General features: G+C 33.9%; 1 protein-coding gene across 2 annotated transcripts in view; it reads right to left on the bottom strand.

The window, feature by feature from the left end:
• Positions 1–9478: 9478 nt before the first annotated feature.
• The window catches only part of LOC145664063 (kin of IRRE-like protein 3), a 522782-nt gene continuing 507659 nt past the window's right edge, over positions 9479–24601 (bottom strand). For both annotated transcript variants that reach the window (XM_081730403.1, XM_081730404.1), the window contains one exon: positions 9479–20930. In XM_081730403.1, the coding sequence (XP_081586529.1) occupies positions 20775–20930 (156 nt within the window). In that variant the 3' untranslated portion in view covers positions 9479–20774. The remainder of the gene's footprint in view (positions 20931–24601) is intronic.

Below are 24601 nucleotides of genomic sequence, written 5' to 3'. Positions count from 1 at the left end.
CCATTGGTCTCCCAGAATGAACCAAACTTCTTCCTAGTTTAGTAATATCTAAAGAAGTTTGCATAAAATGAATACGTAGTTTTTTTTACTGAACAATGAGCGATAAAACCGATTATATTACAAACAATTGAACATTTCGATATTTGTTTTTGTTGCAAAGTAAGTTATGATTTTATTTTAAGTTCCAGTTTAAATTTGTAATGTTTCTTAACTGATCTTAGGAATTTTACGTGATGAATATATTTTTCAGTCTATTTTGATCTCTTCAAATAAAAGAGATTTAATTTACGACTATATTCCAAGGCATCTTGTTGCACTAACTGTTACAGTGGTAAAACTGTTTGGGCGCAATCTATACTTCACTAAGGAAAGCATTCTCAATTTCATCGAAATATAATCCTAATGTAAATATATTTGCTAAATATCCTTTTCTTTCTTTTGCTTACGTTCTTGAGGGTGACAGATAGACCCAGGGGCTGCTAAATATGCGATTCGAACTGGCATTGGTCGCTGGAATGAAGTGTGACGTCACGCGGAAGAGAGGAAATCGCGTTTTCTGCTTTTAGCATACACTTTTTTGTATACTCCGAGTATGTTCTAACTTCATTTGATTGTTGAAACTGCATAGAGACAAAAATATTACTAATTCTAACACTACAAATACGCAGTGTAAATTGCTTTATAATAAATATATATTAATGCTATCATCCATTCATTGTTATTGTTTTATGAATATTGATAGGAAATGTTAGTGATAATTCTAATTGCACCCCTGAGAAGAAGTTACAGAACCCGGAAAGAATTTATTGATTTTCCTTGCATTGTGTTTCTTCATAGTTTGGGCTTTATTTTTTAAGGTTGAGATTGCTCAAATAAATGTTCTTGTTTTTACATATGTTTCTACTATATTTTGGGTTTATTTTGCGGAAAATGTGCCCGAACAAAATTCGTAAGCGCGGGTGCCAGGAGGCTAATAATTGCAAGTCTCATTAAAGGATCTGAACCAGAACACGACTAAGCTCGAGCCTGAATGAAGGGTGTGAGCCCAAGCAAAAATGAGCACAAGCCCTACTAACGCCAATGAGCTCGAGTCCCACTGAATGTTGAAGTCTGAGCACAAGTAACCGCTTGCCTGAAAAAGATCAGAGAGCACGAGCTCCAAGGAACCTAGTTGGTGCAAGCCTCATTGAAATATATGAGCCCGGGCCAAATAAGCACGAGCTTCAACGAAAATAATGAGCACGATCCCACTAAAGGTAATGAACCCGAGCACACATTAGTGAAAACCGCGCTGGTAGCAGAGAGCTCGAATTATTTTGATGGTACTGAGATCGAGTCCAGCTGACGGAAGTGAGCCAACACGAGTGAGCACGAGTCCAATGCAGATTAGTGTACCCGAACCCAAGCAAGTGTGTGACTGAAGGAGACGAGAGCGTGAGTTCCAAGGAGCCTAGTGAGTTCGAACCTCATTAAAGAATGTGAGTCCTAGACCAAGTAAGCGTGAGACTCAACGAGAATAAATAACGCGAATCCCACTGAAAATAAGGAACCCGAGCCCATATTAACGTACACTGGTGTCAGTGAGCTCGAGCCCAGTTGACGGAAGATATCACGCGCGAGTGAGCAAGAATCTAATTAAGATTAGTGACCCCGAACCTAACTAATCGCGTGCTATCTCGAAATAGATTAGGGTGCGCGATCTCCAAGTGAGAGTGAGCCTCACTGGAAGATGCGAGACCGAGACCGAGTAAACGCGAGCCTCATTGAAGGATATGAACCCGAGCTTAAGTAAGAGCGAGCCTTAACGAGAATAGTGAACGCTTTCCCCACTGAAAGTAATAAACTCATTGCCACTGAGGTCATTGAGCACGAGGTCATTAATGGTAGTGACCCTTACTCTAGTTCAAATTAGTAAGCCCGAGCTTTATTGACTGTAGTGAGCCCAAACCCAATAAACGTGTACCCCAATGAAATTAAAATGAAAATGAAATGAAATGAAATCTTTAAGTTTTACGTCCCACAGTTATGCCGGTTAGGCTAAAGGAGACGGTGATTATGAGAAATGAATGAAATGGTGAAATGAAGAAAGTGGGAATAATTGGGAGAACCCCGAGAAACCCACGAGCACGGTGTTTGTCCACCACAAAGTCTATACGGCGCGAGCTGGGATCGAACCGGGGATCCCAAGCACCGGAGGTGAACGCTCTACCACTGAGCCACCGCGCCTCCCCCCCCCCCCCAATGAAATTAGTGAGCACGAGCCTCCAGCAGTCTAGTGAGTGTGATCAGAGTCGGATTTAGGGGGTGCACCGGTGCACGTGCACCCCTTCGTTGTAAATATACACTATCTAAAATGAGAAGCTAGCAGTGAGAATAACAACACCTTCCGAAACTTTCTGCCATTATTTTTCGGTTTGGGGCTTAAGAGAAAGCAAAGCTTTGCAAAAGCAATATTTTAAGTCGATTTTCTGAAAGTTGAAGGAAAAGGATTCACCAAGCAAAACGATGTAGCATTTGTCAAGTAGGACAGGAAACAGAAGCTAGAAAGAGAGAACATTTTTCCTGCATATCACTTGCGACCCTCTTTAAAATACCCTCCGCCCCGTTCTATGTATCAGCGTTGTCAAGGGTAAAGAATATTGTAATGTGACTAAAGCATTTTTGGTGAAGGGCGATTAATATTTCATTGGTTTTGGCTTAATATTTTGTAAACCTTGTTATATTAAATGCAAATAAAAATTCAATCCCCAGTCTGGTGCTGTAGGTCATTCACACATGCGAAGAAATCAAGGAAGTCTCATAATAATTTAAAACTATGTCTAGTTAAAACATTCTTCTAAATAGGAAATATAAAAATATGTTATGCTGCAATGTATCAAGGAAATAATAAGACTTCCTACTTCACGTTATGAAGTAACTCTAAAAATGTAATGGTAAGCGGAAGAAATGTCGTTACCAAAACGAGGAAGAAAAGGTAGGTGGACGAAAAAGAGTAGGGAACTAGAGGGAGTTCTGAAGTGACCGTCTGACTGGAAGGATCGACATCTCAAAAATTTTACTCGTCAAAGTCTGGGTGAGTACAATGCTGGTTATTAATTGATATCACACTTTATTTATTCGACCTTCTCTCAAAATTCTTTTAATTCTTATAATATCTTCAAAATTCATTATGACAGTTATTATAAATTTTAACGTAAGGCCTCAGCACCAGACTTTGGGTAATATTCTGATCTGATATATCTACTTTTATTTCTACAATCTAATTTATCCATCTTAACTAATTATTTGCTCTACCTAAAATTTAATGGTTAAGTTTATTATAAGAAAACTCTTTAAATTGCCCCCATGCTATTATGGTTATTAATACATTGAGTTGTGTGTGGATGAAATTGTATATGTCAACGTCCGGATTTCGGTCCAATATGTTGGCATATGTTAATATTGTCGCATGTCACTTTGAAGAGTTTCAGTGTAACAGAGTTTCAGGGTCATAAATTGTGTTAATTTACACATAATGTCACGTGCTAAAGTATAAGATTTCTTTAATAACCCCCAAGGTCATACTTCCAGTCCGTCACAGGGAATATTGTTTTCCTCAATATCATTATTTTGAAAATTTTTCAAAACTGGAATTTAACATAAACGTAGTAGAACTCTTCAGGTTTCTTTGTTATTACAACGCTTTATAAATAAACTTATTACCCACTTTATGGCTATTTGTGACATTTTTTTGTATTCATTTATTTTATAAAAGTTTACAAAATGCTAAAGTGTCTTGCGCTAGAAAAAAATAGCACTGTGTAATAATTCTAACGTGAAAATGACTGACCAATTAGTATTTCTTGGGATAAAAATAGCTTTTAAAAGATTATATAAAAGCGTACCCTCTACATCCAAACATTTTTAATTTTCTTGAACATAGCAGCAGTGGTTTATCATTTCGATGTGTAAAAATGGATGTAGTTAAATTTAGATTGAAGTTGCACCCTCCGGTTGTGACGTAATGTCAAATGGCAATTAGTTCACTTTGCACGTGCTATTTTACTGGTAAAAAATGGTTTACTTATGTTATGAAACATAGCTAAGCGAGCGAAGAGGGTAGAAGCCTCGTAGGGTTCGTTTTATTCCACATTTGCCCCCATGATAATACCACGTAACTACCTTACGCTCGGGTGGTCCAATTTCGATGTAAATCTAACCTCACCCGTGTAATATTTATCTTTCAACCATAAATTTCCTCTCAATAAAAAATGGTAAATCATTACTTCAGAGGTATTATAACGCTAGTAATATTCTTTTCTATTTAAAAGATTTTAAATTGTATAGGGTGTGCCATTAAAAGCGGCAGATTTAATACCTTAGTTAAATACTGTGTATTAATAATATAGGAAACATTTTTACTTCTTTACAACGGATAAATATTCCAATTTAAGAGTGGAAGATCACATCCAGTGTATGTCTTCCACTACTTCTGCGGCAGTACCTCATCTTCTCGATTTCTTTTACACATACTTGTTCATTTGTGTAGCTGATAATCCATTCAGTTGACTCCTTGAGTTCTCTCACTGTTTGGACTTTTGACATTTCAGAGGACCCAAAAGAAACAGTAGGAAAGAATACATTCATGTGACCTATCTGGCAAAGTATGGTCATCACTTCAGAAGAGGATTCGGGCTGAGAATTTCTCACGCACGAAGACAAGCATCTCATGGGAGGTAGCATCATCTTGTTGAAACCACTTGAATTCTATACCAATTTTGTTGAAATGCAGCTATGAAAGAGCGATAACAATATTATGTTACCGTTCTCCATTAATTGTCACGGTATTTTCATTCTAATATTGAATTGGAAGTGCAGCCCTATTACCCCATTAGCGCAAAATCCATTGTTCATCGTTTCTTGTTCAACAGTGTAATTAAGTGAGTCACAAGACATGTTCGTAAAACAATTTTGCTTAAACAAACTTGGAGTTCTTAAATTGAAACATTGAAGCGTTGTTATGGTTTTAAAATATTTATCATTCTACTTAAAATATGTATTGTTTTAAGCATATGAAATCAATCGCTTTTGTTGAGACATTCTTTAGTTTTGTAGGTCCAAAGAGCATATTTGTATATGAGAATATAAATATAAACTCTTAGCAGTGTTTATAATATGTAACTACAAAATGATTATTTAATTTGAGAATGCCTGTATTGCAGAGAAAGTTTTTTGGATGTTATGCGTGTACAGTCAGAAATAATATTAAGTATAGGTTGGAGCTATCATTTCATACTTCTCCAAACCTATACTTAATATTACTTATGTATAGTGGAGAGGTGGAGTAATTCATCACACACAGTGCCGTTCTGGCAGTTTGTAATTATGGACGAAAAAACAACTGTGAAGTGTTGGTGTGAAAGTTCTCTATTCGAAGTTGGAGCAGTATGTATGGTAATGATTGAAGTGCGCCGTGTAATAAATAGGAAGTAATGACGTTTGAATACGTTACACTCTTGTACGTTACCACTTGATGTATTACAGCATGAGAGAACACGCCTTTCTGAACAATATGATCGCCATGGACTAAACCTCGATGGGATCACGCAAACCAGAATTCAACGATATTTCTGCAAACAGTACTCCGTTTACTTGTCTCTCAAGAGAGAACAAACAGACCTCTCCCAAGAACTCTGAAAGCTGAAAATATGCTTATAGTGGTGTATAATGTGGAGGGTTCCATATTCCAACATACGGTTTCTCCAGGTCACATGGAGTCGCATATATTATTCTTGAACTTAGAACATTTTATTCGTTCTGCTTTATGAAGGAAATGGCAACAGTTCCATACTTGTCAGACCATTCTACTGTAAAACTACGTTTGATGTCATAATGTTGCTGTTGTGGACAACTTTCTTCAACGACAGGGATGGGAGATCTTTGTACATACCTCATAATCCCAAAGTGTGAGCTTTTGTGATCATTGTCTAATCTCTTATCTGAAGGAAACACATAGAGGTTAGCACGTTCACATCACAGACGACCCTCTGCACACATTAGGGCGCTCGTTCGTGAATTAAACACAGAACTGCCACTTATGTCCAAAGTCTTATATCGGTGTGACAATTGGCCATGAATATGTATAGTAATTGCATTGTAAACGTTTGTACGCTCTATAATATAGGATTTGTACTGTGTGTGTGTGTGTGTTGTCATGACTTGCTTTTAAACCGTTCTAGTAATAGCTATTCTTTTCTAATATGTCTAACTGACAAATTTATTACTAGATAGCGACTTTTAAGGTGCAGCATCTCTCCAAACATGTAGAATTTTGTATCCAGAGTTAAAGATATTTATTTCGGGGCTTAAAAGAAGCGAAATGAAAACAATTTGTTACACCGTTCCCGTTCAATTAAAACATTTCCTCCTCTTTCTCCTCTTTGTTTCCTTAGCATCTTTTTCCTCCTTTTATTACCCCTTTTGGACAAAGTCAAATTTGATTTTTCAACTTCAACTGAAATTCCTTTCCGTATGACAGCAGGATACATATGAACCATTGGTTTCCATTAATGCTTTTCAGACGTTTCCCATGATTCACATTACGTCTATTCAGTGGAGCTCTACAGGCATTCCTCATATCCAACATTTGACCTTAATCCCTCTACTCGTTTCAAAATGAACATGTCGTTTGTAGACATTTCCTAAGTTCTATTTTCGCACCTCACTTATCTCCCACTCTGTATACGGTCTGCCACTAAAAACCCTCTTTTTCTCTGTTTCTTTTGGTACTGAATCCAGTGCTAGCAATCATTTTCAGCAATTGAATTTACCAAATCGAAACGTTCCCTTGTCAGCATACAAGGCTCTCCTGAGCTCCAACTGACAAAATCATAGTTGGAGAACACAGGCATAACCAAATTCAAGAAAAAATGCATAATTAAATTCAACAAATTCCTTGAAACGCAGTAACTCTGTGTCTATTTCTGTAAGGTATCTTTTTCTATTGTTGAATAATGTTCATGTTTCTGATTTGCTCCTAAATAAATGCATTTTATTTCTGTAAAGTAAGGGGTTTTCTTCTATTCTTGAATAAAGAATGTTCATGCCACTGTTTTGCACCTATATGAATGCATTTTATGAGCACCGTTTAAAATACATTCTCAGTACATTCCAGGGTCGTACTCACGCGGCGACCACTCCCAAAAACTCTTAACATACATTTGTCAAGGGCGCCGATCCTGGGGGGATATGGGGGCCCGGGCCCCTCCAAAGCTCATATGGGCTCCCTGCATTGTATCTATGAATATACAATATTTGACATAATTTGAATGCAATTTGTTTTATAATAATCATATATGTCTTCTGTATCTGAATGGGCTTCCCAAAGCTTCTAGAGAAATCGGCGCTCTTGACATTTGTACACCTTTTTTTTTAAAATAAAAATATTTTTTGGCAGATAAATGATTGATGAAACCTAAAGATTTCGTTTTATATTTCATCTGTACTCTTTCTTTCCCTGTTTTCTTATTAGAATATAGGTGGAAGGACATAAAAAATTACAAATCGTCTTTCCGAGTACATAGTAACATGAGTTCAATACTACATAGACTCCCCTCTCAAAAAACTGTGGACTCCTCCCAACAAAAAATTTTTGGTGTCTACCTGGTACCTTTCTTTTCCTTTTTTCGGATTATAACTTTCCACTTTATACTCCGGTCCTTAATTATAACATTGAGCCCTTAATAGAAAAATTACTTGTAGTCAGTGATGTACTCAGAATTTTTTTTCCGTGATATCTTGTTCAAGTGGGGTTTAAACCTCGAAACTCGCCTTGCATACGCTGCTTATTGTAATGACCGAGGGCTGGGGTTAAATTCCAAAGTTGATCATGTGTTTGCAGCAGAATGTTGAAAAATTTAGCGCGAAGAAATGGGTAATACGCTCGGTTGTGTGCTTGGTAATGTGTAAGGAGAGTGGAAATTGTGTTTATTTATTATATACACTTATAAACATGGTACTATACGGCAAGCGGAAGGAACTACTTAGCGCAAGGTTATCGTATGGTTTGATTGTAGAAAAGTAACTAATATTTGTATTCTGAATATGGCTGCACGTACTGCGAAGTTGTAACACAGTTTGGGAAACAATATGGTGATAATTAAAAAATCTTTTGAAACTGAGAAAATCCTGGTTAATAAATCTAACATCAAACTACAGGTGGAGGAAGATATACTTTTCAATGTGACGGTAAGACACATGGTAAAAGATGCAACTGAAAGGAAAGCAGCAATAAAGCTGCTCTTTGAACATGCTCAATTATGTCCAACTAACCTAACTTAACTTAATCTAATGCGTTTTGTCGAAAACCAGACGCACGACTAACTTCGGAATAAATGCCGAAGGCCAAAATTATTCCCATGTTTATAAATTGTCAAGCATCAGTGCAACAAAAAAAAAAACGCATGTCTTTCAGGGGGGTCCAGGGGAGCGATCTCCCCCCAGAAGAAGGAACTTTCTTATTATATATATAAAAATAAAACCCATCCCAGAGCTCTTAAAAGTAGCTCTAAGTATCAGTATTAAAACCCACCGCTCCCTCAGAAGTCCGTCCTGTATCCGCCCCTGATGTCCTATCCAGCACACTGAAATAGTAAATTTCCCTTCCAAAGGGAAGTTTACTTTCAATTGGCAACACTGTTTGATGGTGTAATATTCTTCCTTTAATTCGTCGATATCTTTTGGAAGAATGCAGTGACTTAAATAAAATAACAAAGGTTAAACTAAAAGACGAATTCTCTTTTACTCGTTTGCAGCACATTCAAATACCAAATTTTCCTTCCGAAGAGAAATTTATCTTCAATTGCAAACCCTCTGTGATGGTGTAACGTTCTTGCTTTATTTCGTTGATAACTCTTGAAATAACTCAGTGACTTAAGCAAAATAATAAAGGTTAAACTAAAAGTCAAATTCCCTTTTATCCCTTTGCAGCACCTTCAAATACCAAATTTCCCTTCCTAAGAAAAATTTACTTTCAATTGGCAATACTGTGTGCAGTGTTTCTTCCAGACATATTTTTTGGCGGGCACTGCCCCCCGGAGCTCTGAGAGTGCCCCCACGGAGGAGACAAAAATAATACATGTTTTTATATAATAATAAATAGAATAGTACCAGCAGTGCTCCCCCGTAACATTTTTTTTTTCTGAAAGAACGACTGACTGTGATGATGTGATGTTCTTTCTTTATTTCGTCGATGACTTTTGAAATAACGCCAGTGACTTAAACAAAATAATAAAGGTTAAAACTAAAAGTCGAATTCCCTTTTACTCCTTTGCAGCACATTCCAATACCAAATTTCCCTTCCAAAGGAAAATTTTATCTTCAATTTCTAACACTGTGTGATGGCGAAACGTTCTTCCTTTATTTCGTCGATAACTTCCAAAATAACGCACTGACTTAAGCAAAATAATAAAGGTAAAACTAAAAATACATAAAATTTGTTCAAGAAATCTTTGTTTCATTTTTCTTTATCAGATATTTTTTGACAAATAATAAACACATTTTATATTGTCATTATTATCTTTGCAAGTCTAATGAATGAGATTTTTTTCCTTAAACAAATTAAATAGAAATACAGTTTTTTCTTTCCAATATTTCATTTTTTTAAACTACATTTGTTATTAAAACATCGATATGTCTTTATTCTAACCAAAGTATACAAAATCTACACTGTACAATGAGGGCTTGAGAAATTTTTAGACAACAATGCCCATGCATATTAGCAAAAGGGAACAGTGTCATTCATACAAGAAGCTGTCAACAGCAGTAATTCAAATAATCATAGTATACAACAAATAATACAATGTTACATACATAAATACATTTCTTTCTTCATAGATAGCACATATTGTCATATAAATATTTAATTCTATTAATATATTTAAATGTTTTTACCTAATTGTAGTCATTTATTTGATTGCGTTAGTAAAACTCAGACAAATGCGTATTCACTTCATAGGATATTGATGTAATTTAAGAATATAATTGGGATATTTAGTAGATATGTACCGTTCTCTGTTCAAAACGTTGAACTTTCATTGTTAAGATTTCTGGTCATTATTTTCATTTAAAAAAATTCATTAAGTTTGAATGCATTTTTATAAATATGTCAAAAGCTAATGTTACATAAGATTTCGTGAAGTTCTCTTTTTTTTATTGATGCAATGTAGGTGAACCCTGTTTGTGAGAATATATTATTTTTTTCCTGCAATGAACATAGTTAGGCCTTTCAATAGTTTGTGCGTCTGTTACTTATAGGCTAAGTCTAAATTTGTTACTTAACATACCTACGTTTACTTCAACACTTCATTCTGTAAGCTTGTTTTTTCAGAATGTATAATTTGGGAGAAAATTTTTGATACATGATACTTCAAATAAATAATATTAACGTAATTTAATAATAACAATGCGTATAATTTGTTCCATCTCGATCATATGAATTAACAAATGATTATTTAAGTCCATTCTCTTTCAAAATTAAACACATGATAAGTTGGTCAGACGCAGTCTGTAGCCTAAAGTTCCTAGACAGCCATGTTTTCCGGGGATAATCTCCAAATTTTGAAAAGAAATCTCTATTAATTGTTTTTTTTTTAAATTGTTATCATAGTAATATAAACAAGTGTCAAAAAATTCATTGAAAAAATCTGTAATGATACCGTATCCAGCACAGAATTTTAAAGTTGGTGAAGGTAATATTGAATTTAAGTGGCATACTTAAAACTTATTGTATAGTCGATTTCTTCTATACATGTGCAGTTTGTATACAAATGATACCCTCTTCTACATGTGGTGTCTAGTGCTTTAAATAAGTCATTGTTCGCGGGAACTTGTGGAAAACACCACCGGTAACTAAATGGCCAACCAGAACCCTTATTTCCAGCACTTAACAGACGCTCGTCAAGTGCACATGGACTACTTAGTTGCCACAGTTCCACAAGCTGCCCTTTCCGTCAGTGATTAGAAAATTGCTGTTTAACACACACACACACACACACATATATATATATATATATATATATATATATATATATATTACTCGATTCTAGCAAAATATGGAGGCCTGACATCTGTTTCGCATTAACGATGGTATTCGGAGAGAGAGTGAAAAACAGACTGAAACACAGTGGGTGCTGCAGCATTGCAATCATGCAAATGCAGTCAAAAGAGCAATGGGGGGAGGAAGAGATATTGTTGTAAAATCCAGCAGAGGAAGTTCAAAGAGTTTACCGAACTGTCCATGTATAGAAGAAATCGACTATACCGTGCGTGTTGTACATTTGTATCAGCGAATGATTTGGAAGTTGATTAGACAGCCGAATTTAGATGCGTAAGTAGAGCAACTAATAAGTAAATAGCTTCAGGAATCATGTTTTCTTAATCTAGTATTTTAAAATAATATTTCCATTTATAACTAGAACTTGAATACATAAATAATTATAATAATATAGTTTAAATTCCTTATAATCAACTGGAATGAAAGTTAAAATCCTACTTTTACTTCTGGTTAGCTGTCCAACTATTATCGACAATCGTGGGAAATCAACGTAACTTACATTTCCAGTCCCCGTGAGCGAAGTACACAGTAGGAGGTACGTTTGTTGATGACAATGTATTTGCTGTTTATTCGAATGCAATTGCGGTATAGACCGTTTGGATGCCAAGGGTGTAACTCCAAAATTGATTTTTTTTCAGGAAAGAACTTGAAAGTTTAATATCTCATGAAATTTCATACTTTCCATGGTTGCAACCAAAAATATAATTATGCAATTTATTTCCTAATGCTAATAAGGAATAATATTCTGTTGATACGTTTTACAAGAGGTGTTCAAGTTCAAAGGTCTTTCCTGGAAAATTTTAATTTCTTGGAGTTATGTCACTTGCAATCCAAGCGGTCCGTATATCTATATATTAATTTCTAATATAATTTTAATCCATGTAAAATCAATTGCTAACATAGTGGAGCAATTTTTTAAAATAATATTGGTATTTATTAAATTCAATAAATGCACTTAATATATCCCAGTTCTCTCAGATATAATTTTTTTCTGATTGTAAGCGGATCGCTCAATGGGGTAACTCTTACAGCATTTGCCGATAAAGCGCCGCGCCGTGGGGTTTGAACATAAAAAAAGCACACAGTAAACGCTCGAAGCATCCTCTAATATTTTTGCTTTATTATATATATTTATTTCAATCAATTAGACGATTATGCTGTCTCTTCTATTGAGAGTTTTATTATGTATTACATTTGAAAGAATGCTTATGTTGTCATTCTGGCGATAATAAGTGAAATGACTGTTTGTATTTTTGACCATTATAAAATGATTCTATGGATTCTGACACGCTATGATTATCCTGTTTGCGAATCTTATCGTATAACATGTATTGTGGAGAGCTACATTCTGACTGAAATATTTTTTTTTCTATTATGACAAGAAAATGTTGTATCTTAATCCATTTGTTTCTTAACTGATTTGAAAGATGATGTTGTAAAGTATTATTTTGACGTGAAAAAAAAATTAATGAGAGTTTATCATTTCATTATTAAATTCTTTTGAATTTTTTATGTAATAAAACGCTCTTTTACATGAATTTGTTATGTTCTCTATAGTATTGATTCTTTATTGTTTTGATGAAATTAAACATTGGCCAAACTAGGAAAAGGCAATATTAATCTCTTCTTCAAAGAACTTTTTGAAATGTGACTAAATTGAGATGGTGCGTAATTCCAGTTTCGAACATGCATCTTTCATTAAAATGTAGACTAATAATGATTTAAAGGTAAGATTTATTAAATATTCCTTGAGTTTAATATTAAGAAACATCAGTACGATTTATATATTTTATTAATATTCGCAAATCTGTTAATAGTACCTTTTTGATACATTTTACGCACAAGAGCTTCGATATGTCTTGGACCTTTAGATATGCCTTACAGTCGATCTGTCTTTACCAAAAAACATATTTGATAAGTTTAATACGTAATTTATAATATTGACTTTATAGTTATTTAGAGAACATTACGTATCTAACTAGAACATTTCACTAGAAATTTAAATATGCTTCATTTTAAATGTGTACAGAAAAGTTATTTGAGTAAATTCTTGTTAGTTGTTTTTTTTAATGTACTGAAATTAATTATTCTGAAAAATATGTTATCTCTAAATTTATAAATTTTACGTGAAAAGATATTTATTTTTCTTTAGTCTTAAAATATATATTAATTAACTACTTATCACTAGGTATATCATTATGATAACGATATGTTATTATTATTGTTATTTTAGTCATTTATTACGTACTTAAAAATATAATATTTACAATAACTTTTTTTTTTTAATTTAAACTTCAGAAAACTAAAACTTACGGTGATGAAAAAAATTAAAACAAAATTTGGTGGTGGTTTGGCTCACTTCTGCACTATGTAGACTGAGCAAAATGCAGTTTTTATATTAATGTCTTATCAATGAATAAAGGTACAGTCAAGCAACTGTCTATAAAAGTTAAGAAGGATCCTGTCGTTATTAAAATACGTAAGCCACATGATACCTTAGTGAACACATTGGTTTATGCAAAATTGCAAAGTTAGTGAAGACATGTCTTTGTTTGAAGTTAAGCATCAGCGTCCGTTTTCAGGACCATGGCTATATGAGACAAGGGTGTACAGTTTAAAATCCGAGTCCTGTGGTTTTTCCACTGAGAATCGAATCTGAGATCCTATATACGCATATTACCCACTAAACCAGCGTAAAGCTACGACTATTGTCTTAATACTTTCCGTTGGTCTAATGAATAACATATGTGCCTTGGTGTAAATTGTCCCGGGTTCGAATACCGACGGGAGAGTATTGAACGCATTACAGTGGATTTGATTCATTTCAAACTGAAGATTCATGACTCATATAGCTTCGGTGCTGAAAAAAGACACTATATTTCAAGGAACAAAGGAACAAATAAACTATTATACTTTCAATGGACAGAAGAGAGCTTTTCGAGATAACTTCGATTTACTATAATGCTAGATACATATTAGCACCCCTTAACCAAAAGATTATTTATTTTCTCAATCCTTCCGTTCTCTTGGTCTCAACCGGGAGCTCACTAGAAGCCCAAAGAGTTTTGTTTGTATCTTTCCAGGTTACCTCAAGAGACAGGAATTTCTGCACCTACTTTATTGATTACAAATTGAGATGACGAATTGATATTCAGAATAGCACTAAATTGGACATTATTTTTTATCCAGAAATGCCAATACAAATTATCCATTTAAGCAGATATGCTCTACTCAGCGGCGTATTTAGGATTTTGTTTCGGAGAGCTATGCACAACACGGGGAAGAAGAAGCGGCAATTGCTTCCTGAGTTTGTGAATTAAATATATTTTAATGGCAAGAGTAGCAGACTGGTGAATCTTATGTGATATGATAAACACAAATAATTAGCAGTGAATCTAAGTTTTTACTTATGCATAGAAGGAAAAGGAAACATTCTTTTGGCCTGTCTAATTTTTCGGACTACTTATTGCCTTCCCTCTTGATATTCTTAACTTCAAACATTTACATTTCTTTATAACTGAAACGATGTAAATATTCCTTTGCTAGTCCCGTTATGTTGATATCCTTACAAATTGCTGTGAACACCAGATTCACTTATCAGCTCCTCTCAGTTTTGATGTTACTGACGACAGCCGACTTGAATCACAACTAACAACGGTCGAACGTATGATAGGAGAAACGAAAGAAAGTAACAACTAAGAAAAAGAAACAAATTAGTATAATGGATGAAAGACAGAAAAAACGCAGTTCTTACATGGAATGTAATTGAGAAATACAATACTATTTTTGAACAAAGAGCATACGAAAATGGAAAGTCAATGAAATTCTTAGAAATGGTATTAATGATTATTGTTGTATGTGAAATGCGAAAAACTAACAAATTTATTTCTGGGGGTCTCGAGACGGTAGCACCTTAAATACACAATTAGCTCTACCTATAAATTTCTCAATGTACAATTAGAAAGATATTTTAAATATTGTTCAGAATAGGTGTAACTCTAAATGAATAGTAAAACAAACAATGCCCCAAACTTTAAAAGTCATAGATTTTATACTTAAAATCTGACATACAAGATTTTTATTGTTTGACCTATTAGAAAATTAAGATGGCGCAATAACCTTGAGCTTTCAAAAGAAAATAAAGTGTTAAGATTTTCTCTTATTAATTACGTGGGTGTGCCATTGAAAATAAAGAAATTATTTCATTGTGTTTCCGTAAATAACAGTAGGACAAATTGTCGATAAAGTAAGATTTGTGTAAGAAAGTTGATGCAACACACACTTGTCTATTTGTACAAAAGGGAAATATTAAAGGAAATGTTTTGTTAAAGTCAGTGGTAGACGGATAATTTAAGTTTATTCGAGTTTGAGAAGAAAACAAATGATTTTAACCGTTTGTTTCCTTTTTTTTTTTTTTTAAATTTTGGTTTAACGGTTTAACCTGTACAAGGATAGAAATGACGAAGACTAATAAAATGATGTGAAAGTGAAAGAGAAAAAGAAAACCTCAAATGAACCCGCGCTCACCATGTTTGTCCATCATAAAGCTCACTAGGGCTTGAAGATTTGATTTCACATTAAAGACATAACTGTTCTTATGATCTGAACCTTTATCGCGCTTTGATTATAAACTGTTTGTAATCGACTATCTACAAAAAATGAATATGTCGCTTATTACTGAGAATTATACTTACCAATTTTTTTACTTGCCAAATTTATTTACGTTCATATGCGTAACCTAAGAAAATGACGAGGAACTGACTTCGAACCAATGCAACCATAGGCACCGAAACACCATGGGTGCTCTTGGATTCAAACACCCAGCCATGCATATAGAAATTTATGTCCGGAGGTGTCCAACGCGTTGTGGCAGACAAACTCAATATTAGGATATATTGTATTTAAAATTGTAAAATAACCACTACAATTAGACAGAAAAGTCGAAATTTTTAAGAGGGGGGACCCTACGTACGACCATGCAAGCACCCATTAGAATGTTTAATGGGAGCAACACAATAATTCAATTTTTGTGTTGAAATTAACGTCTTAATGTACAAATTTTAAGCACAAAGAAGTTTCAATTTTAACGTATTTTGTTTTATTACTCAATTGAAAAAAATCACTTAAGAACATTATAAATGACGATGATAACATTGATTGTTGGCAACTCAACAATTATATGTATCTAGTGTTCGAAGGTTTCCTTAAGAAAATTTCCTTCAACTGACTACAATTTTCCCTTTTTCTTATAAATTTTCCTCTAGTTTGTTGAGTGTCAAATTCCTTTGGCAGGAGTTATGTGATAATATTAATTTAGCTTTATTAAAAGAAGTGCCAACCACATTTGTTTTATTCATTTGCTTTTACTTCTATTTTTTATTGTTTCCTTGTTCATTTTTTTAAACAAAATAATACACACAAATACAACCAGTCAACACAATGAAATGAAATCTTTAAATTCAACGTTCTACAATTATACGGCTATGCTAAAGGAGACGGTAATGATGAGAAATAATGAAATGGTGGAAACAAAGAAAGTGGGGAGGGCGGAAACGGGAGAACCCGAAAAGACCCACGCACACGGTGTTTATCCACCATAAACCTCACTTGGCACGAGCTAGGATTGAACCAATTTCCTCATGCACCAGAGGTACATCCAGTGCACCAAATGGGTACAAATTGTGCTACTTTGAACAGACATACGGGCACACGCATACAATCTACTGCTATTGCATTGGTTTATTTCTGAAGAACAAAGAAAAATTTAAGCATTTATATTAACCAATCAGTCACTACTAAAATTTCCCAGGATTTTCACTTTTTGTTAAGTTTACCTATGAAATTTCTCTAGGTTAGGGAAATTTCCTTCAAACTACGAACAGTGCATATATCTGAAAATTCTTTAAAGTACATAGTAATATAACTAGTATATTCATGCTCTCAATCGGACAATTACTTATGGAACTTGTAAAAACAAACAAGAAAATGCATTTCAATAATCAAAATAAACGCAAAAAAAAAAAAAAAAAAATACTGGAACACTAGTTGGTGTATGTAAACAATTGTTTATATTTTACGGACTTTGTTATTAGTCCGAGTTGCAGACCAAAATAAACTGGAATGCTGAACGGAGATTATAGTGGTATCTACCGGAAAGGTACGTAAACAACGACTTTAACAGCACTACCTGGCGGAAACAAATAGAAACATAGGAAACCGAGTATAATCGTCCTTTTTTAAAACATGTAAGGTTAAGAAAGAAGTTATCACGAGTATAATCGGTATTTTATATTTTCAATAAAATTAAACACCCGTGTAATCTCGGGTTTTTCTGTTACGAGGTTAATTTCAAAACCACACTTCCATGCTGTTGATAAAATGCATGTGACGAGACGCCAACTGAGGTAGGGACACATGTGCATTGTAACAATATATAGGGTGTATCCAAAGTAATACATTTCAATATAAGAAAATGAGTAAGGATACGGAAAATTAGAATGAGAGAAAACTGTTGAAAATATAAAGTTTTTTCAATTTAAAATGATGGAAATTTTCCAATAGCATCATCCATTAGGGCTCCATACAGTAAGCTTAAGTGTTCTCTGTTCGGTGAAGAAACAACTAATGTTACAAGTTCGATGGTCTCTTTTGGATAATTACAGTATCAAAAACACGACATTGTTGGGAAAATGATTTGAGATGTTCTATATTCCTAAACAGATCCACGCGCACGTTCATCACATCATTTTTGCGTTCTCTTACATTCGTTCGAACAGCTTACTGACCTATGAAGTTTGCTATTCATTTAATAAGGCATCTTAAAATAGGGTAGTGTGGACACCAAGCGGGAGAAAAATCCGTCTCTTTAGATTGAAAACCAACAACTTTTCTCTATTTTCATTTTTGTCATATCTTTACTCATAAAGGAATTGATCTATGGCCCAAGAGTTTTGATTCACTCGGTATGATATTAATCTATATGAAGATATCACATAATTACTGTAAAATTAGCTTTATTTTAATTTCGCCGGGATGAAGACTCTTAAGAAGAAAGCTTAATATTAGACACTTATTGTAGTACTATCGCACAGTACTCTAACAAAGAGTCTGAGAAACACTGTAACGGAAAAATTAATTCGTATAGAGTACACACATAATACAGTACAAACGAAGTTTAATATTTTCGATATTTTAGAAACGACACTACGAATAGCACTGTTTCCAACAAATTTATCTTTCAAACAATCCAAAACTATTATCCGTTTATCTTGATCGAATAAACTGTAACACATAGATTATTCTTTTATTTTCCAGATGTATTATAAGACCAGATGTATTATAAGATGTATTATTCTTTTATTTTCCAGATGTATAATTATATGTATTTATATACTGCAAAAAATAATCATATACAGGACAATTCAAAATGATGGACCAGATTTCAGAAATTTGACTTGTGAAACCTAATTAGACATATGTTATTGTGAGACATGTGCTTAGAAAGGAAAAATATCATCACAAGTGTTATGTGTGAGCACCTTGCGTAACACGGCTCATATAAAGACGATAGTCTGTCTCCTCTAAACCTTTTGTAGTGTGTTGCGTAGGTCAACATCAGCAATTCATTTGGTGCTGACTCTTTAGCAGTAGCAAGTGCGGACAACACATGGAAACTAAACTTAGAGGGCCTTATGCAGAGTCGTTCTGACGCGTATTTGGTGTCATACTAAAGAGTTCAAGTAACATATGTTTCCTGCAATAGTCAGGCTTTTAGTATGACTCTAATCATACGTCGAAACAACTCTGCATAAGGCGGAGAAAGTTTAACCTTTTGAAACGCATATGTTGCAATGTTATATGTTTGTTAGATTTCCCAGAATAAAGTTCTGAAATCGAGTCCATCATTTTGACTTGTCCTGTATTAATAACTACGCTTTAAACATATTTTAATTAAGAAGAGACTATAGAATAACAGTTAACATTTTATCTTAGTAACCTAGACTCCATGAGTATGCCATCTTCGACCCAATAATGGGCCGCATATATGATCGATGGGCAATTGTCAGAGATATATTAAGCAGATAATTCCTCATGGCCAATATTTTGATTTCGAATCTGCTGCTAGTAATCCTAATTGATATTTACTTGAATATTGATACAAAGATAGCCCCCAGCGGATGAGATGAATTTCGTATCAGTATGGCAACATCCAATCATGTATTTAGAAGAAAATTGAATGTACCACGGTAAGACGAAATCTCGAAATTTAGACGCTGTTCAATATATTTCCAAAATTTATTCTCTCTTCAGTTGGTTTATGGTATACAATAACCAGATACTGGTTATATTCGGAATGTATTTAAAAGAAAGAACTAAAATTAAAAAATATTAAACATATTCTTAATAGATCCTTACCAGTTGCAGCTTCTCGTATGAATGACACTAGAAATTTACGAATATGGCATTATCAAACTGATCATATGAAAACCTGTTTCTTTCTTCCATTTTCCTGTCTATATGTAAGAACAGGTGTCTTTTTCATAAGTACACTGTTGCTTTAAATGTATTCAACATGAAAACTGAAATTGTTGGTTTATTTATATTACGGTACATATTGAAATATTTAATTTGTTAAATTTTTCACGCACAAACGCATACAACAGCATTTTCTGATTCTTCTTTGCTTCTTGTTCCGTACAAATCACCAAGATCTGTTACAAACAAACAAACAAACAAACAAACAAACAAGAAAAATAACTAATTTTATCTCTTCCTTTTCTTGTTTCTTGTGTAAGTCTTGATGCCACCAAAACTGCTTTGCGCCACAGCACATATGAAAAACAGAAGCCCACGGACGCTCGCGCACATACATACGTACACATACTATATTGTACCCAATATTCTCGCAAACATCCATACAACCAGAGGGGGATACGTTGAACATTCAACAGAAAACATGTTATTGTATTATCAGAGATCGAATCGTTATTATGTTTTAATTTTCAAATAAAATTTTCTTCTTTTTTAAAATTCTGAAAACAATATCCACCTGTCATTTATTTTTCAGGTAACACATTTTTGTCACTCGGAAACAATGTACAATCTATCTGGGCTTATTATTTTGTTTTCACTTTTCAAATTTAACATAAAAAAAGATAGATCAACAGCTCCGCAACAATATTGTAAGTTTAGCATTTATTTGGCTATTTGGAAATTTATCTTTCATGTATTTGTTTATTTTATTTATTGTTACCCTCACATTATGTTATCATTGCCATCTCAAAAATATTTTTCCAACTGTATCAGTCGATATGTTTCCACTATAAAAACAAAATCACTCGCTATGCAAAACGCATCACAATATTGTAATAATACATTAGATTTTCACGTCTTGTATAATAACTTTTATTCCGTTAATAATATTAATAATTAGGTACTTTGTACTTTTTTGAAAAAAGGAATTTTCATTTTTTACATATGTATAATAAATACGCACTCCCGCACAACATATACACTTTTAAACGCAATAATATACGTACGCACATTCATTCCCGAACACATAAAATAACGCACTCTTTCACACGCAAAAGCACTGATGCGTACGTCCAAGTCAGTGCCATACACACTATCTATAATTATCTTGTTTTCTTTTTTATTTCTTTATTTGTTCTAAATAGTTTACCTATACACAACTCTCTGGAATTTGGTTAGACATAAGTTTTTCCTTTATTAAAACACCATTTAATTCAAAATTGTTCGTGTTTTTATCTTCTCTGCTTCTGCTACGGGTTAGTGTCCCCTGACGGTCTGACGTCAAACTACACATCTCTGGCGGCATCTGCAAAATATCGAAAAAGAGAATAAATGGAATATTGTTATATTTATAAAGTTAGAGAGATTAACTATTCTATCTAAATTTAGATGTGTAATTGGCAAAGACGGCTTGGGTTTTCTCTATACACGAGTAAAAAGAAGAAAAACAAAGCAACAAATTAAAGGGAGCAGGAATATATATATATATATATATATATATATATATATATATATATATATATATATATATATATATATATATATATATATATATATAAGACTTTTGAAAATCTAATAAAAATTTCCAGTTAATAAACAAATTTCGTACTAGAGATTTGTTTTGAAGCTGGAATACGAGGCAGTCCCAAATGTTTGAAATACCAAATTAAAATTTAACAAGTGCACACCAGACTCTGAAATGACATTCTGTGGAATTATTACGGAAAGTTAAGAAAAGTCATGTTGACAAATTATGAAAGAGCTCGCTCGGAAAGTGAAACAGTAGTTATCCCTTGTTGTCGTGTCATATTACGTCACAAAAATGACGCATGTGAACCTCGGTGGGCACATCTTAAAACAACCTATATTTCATTTACGAAAAATGCTAGTGAGTGGTCTTAAAAAGCAATCAGTGCAATTGTTTCGGTCTATTTTTAATATTTTAGTTTCATTTGTGACGAACTTATGGACACCGCATCAGTTTCGTTACTTTCGGATAATAATAATAATAATAATAATAATAATAATAATAATAATAATAATAATAATAATAATAATAATAATAATAATAATAATAATATAACGAAAGAGTAAAAATAAATACACCCATGTCCTTCAAAGAGAACACGTTACCAAGAATATCATACCCTATAAGCATTTTAGCCAAAATCCAATATGGTGGTTTTCAAACTGGTAGCTGATGTCTTCATATTCTCTATGTTTTGCCCCTTTACAACGTCAAACATGTAGATTTCAACATTAGATTTTTTTACAAATTTTAATTCTATTTGAATGTTTCAACAATCTTACGGTAGCTCAATAATAACGCTCACCTCTGATGTTAGACATGCTTGCTCTGATCCGAGGCATGCCATTTTTTTCAGAAAGTCATTGTTGATAATTTAATCATCGACCAATGATAATGGATAACCAAAAAATACAGGAAGACAGGGAATGAAAATATTCGACGAAAATGGGCTACAAAATTTGATACATCTTCACCAAGTAGACTACGCAATAAATTTGATGAAATTGACTCTATCTGTATTGCACCAAAGAGTGGTCCACTGGTCACTATAATGGACAAGCACAATGAAATGTTAGTTGCACAGGCATTTGCCTAAACCAAAAAATAAAATATAATAAAATAAAATAAAGGGCGAGAGTTTCCCGTAGATCTTTGGGCTTCTGATTCAACGTTTCGGTTTGAAATGTATCAGCCAAGATTCACTTCATGGATTATTAGAGGGTGATTCCAATCGTCAATTACAATTCTGCAAGGTAATGTAGAATACAGAAAAAACTAGATGATGGAATCATTCGAAATGTGTCTTCGCCAGACGTAGCAAATTTTAAACTTCCAGATGCACTTAATAGGTATAACTGTGTACAAAAAAAGGCCCCATATAACACTTGAACGACAATTGAATTAATCTGGTGTTACAGGTTGGGCAAGCGTTTCATGTAAAATGTCCTTGCGTGTATCTTCTGTAATGGAACTCTTACTCACGGCCTATGCCTTAAATGAACACTGGGAGGGACGGGACGGTGGCTCAGTGGTAGAGTGTTCTTACTTCTGATGCATGGGGTTTCTAGTTCGATTCCCGGCGAAGTAAATTTTTGGTGGACAACTGGGTTTTCTCGGGGTACTTCCGTTTCCTCTCACTTTCTCATTCCACCAACTCTTCCATCATCATTCACTTGCTTTAATCATCGTCTCCCTTGGCCTAACAGGCATAGTCGTCGGACGTTAAACTCAAAGACTTCAAAGACTTTTAACTGGGCACTGCAATTTCACAATTACAACAATAACATGATAATGATGACCTTTATTTACGGCAAGATGGAGCTCCTCCCCACCATGCGCTGTAACAGTGGGTGAGTTTCTTGATAACGAATTACGCACCGTTGGATAGGTTGATGAAGCCCAGCTGAATGGCCACAACGATCACCAGATAACAAAAGCTATTTCTTAGGGTTGTTGTCAAAGATGAAAGAATATTGAGTAAATGGCGCACTAATTTTACAGGAGAAATGGATCAAGAAATGAATAAAATAAAATAATTTGTGCCATTTCTTGTGCCTGAGTGCAGAAACTAGACTGTAGGAATGTATAAATACTGAAGTCCGGCACTTTGAGTATCTCTGAGATTGTACTTAATTGTAATTCATATATCATTTTGATTATGATCTCATAAAGATATTGTTTTTTATGATCAAAAACTCATATAAAAAACAAGAATCCTTATAACTATATGCCTAGTTTTCCGCTATTCTGTATGAGAGAAGTTTTGAGTGAGTGACTGACTGATCAACATATAGACTACTCAAGCTAGAAACTTCAAATTTGGACAGTGTACAGAATTTGTGACGTAAGAAATCAGAAAGGAATGACTTTTCGAAATCCGGCGTGGAATGAAGGAAATTGGGATTAAATTATTATATTAAAATATCCATATCTCAGAATCTTTTAAAGTAAAAAATACAATTTGAGATTTGGACTTCTGATTTAAAGTAATTAAATACGATTATCAGCGTTCTTTAGTGTTCCCCTTGGAAGGGAAGAAAAAAGGCTAGAGGTTGCAATTGTTATAATAAAATGGCTATATCTCGAAACCTCTCAAGATAATTGGATTTGATTTGATTTTCTGTTTAGCATCCTTTTCAGCAGTAAGGCTACATGAGACGTGAACCCACAGCTTAAAGTAGAATCCGAACCACATGAGCTCCCGCCTGGAATAGAATCATTGTCTCCCAATACAAAGGCGCGTACGCTAACCGCTTAGCCAAGAGGAAGTTCTCCTCAAGGTTAAAGACATGAAATTTCGTATTTAGATTTTCCATCTAAAATAATCAAATATGTGTTTCAGCGGTTTTATATATACCACATAAGTGAAATTAGTGAATTTCTTAAAGAACAATTTATTACAAAGTTATAACTGGTAAGGAACATAACATATATATCGTCTAGAAGGAAAGAAAAAGGTGGAAATTTAAAAAATGGATGGAAAAAGCTATAAGATGGACATATCTTAAAAACTCTTGATAGACATGCGAGAAGCATGGTGGCAACGTAAGGAGTATTTAAACTGGTCATTATGTATTTCTGATTGCCTGAGCACGACTGTCCATTATTCAGAAGGTAGTCATTAATTCATCAGGAGTCACAGCGTAAATTTTCCTCCGCAAATGCTACATTGCAGTTGTCTAGTAGTCTACAGCATTTAATGATATCCATTTGCATTCAAGTGGTAGTTAAACTCCGCGCAAGCGACACGATTGTTAATTTTTTTCATGCTGGTATTAGAAGTTGGGCCGAGTGGTGCCATCCTTCTAGAACTAGTTAAGTTACTGGTCATCTAACTGATTGACACATTCACGAGAAATTCCCATGTAAACTTCTGTGTCCAGTGTTATGTCGCAAAATGAGGCCAACAATGTGATGCCTTGGCTTTGTTTCCACACAAGCGTTATAAA

The sequence above is a fragment of the Thermobia domestica genome, chromosome 11 (genome assembly GCF_964235325.1).
Source record: "Thermobia domestica chromosome 11, izTheDome1.hap1.1, whole genome shotgun sequence".
Taxonomy (NCBI): Eukaryota; Metazoa; Arthropoda; class Insecta; order Zygentoma; family Lepismatidae; genus Thermobia; species Thermobia domestica.
This window is presented reverse-complemented; position numbering and strand designations above follow the sequence as displayed.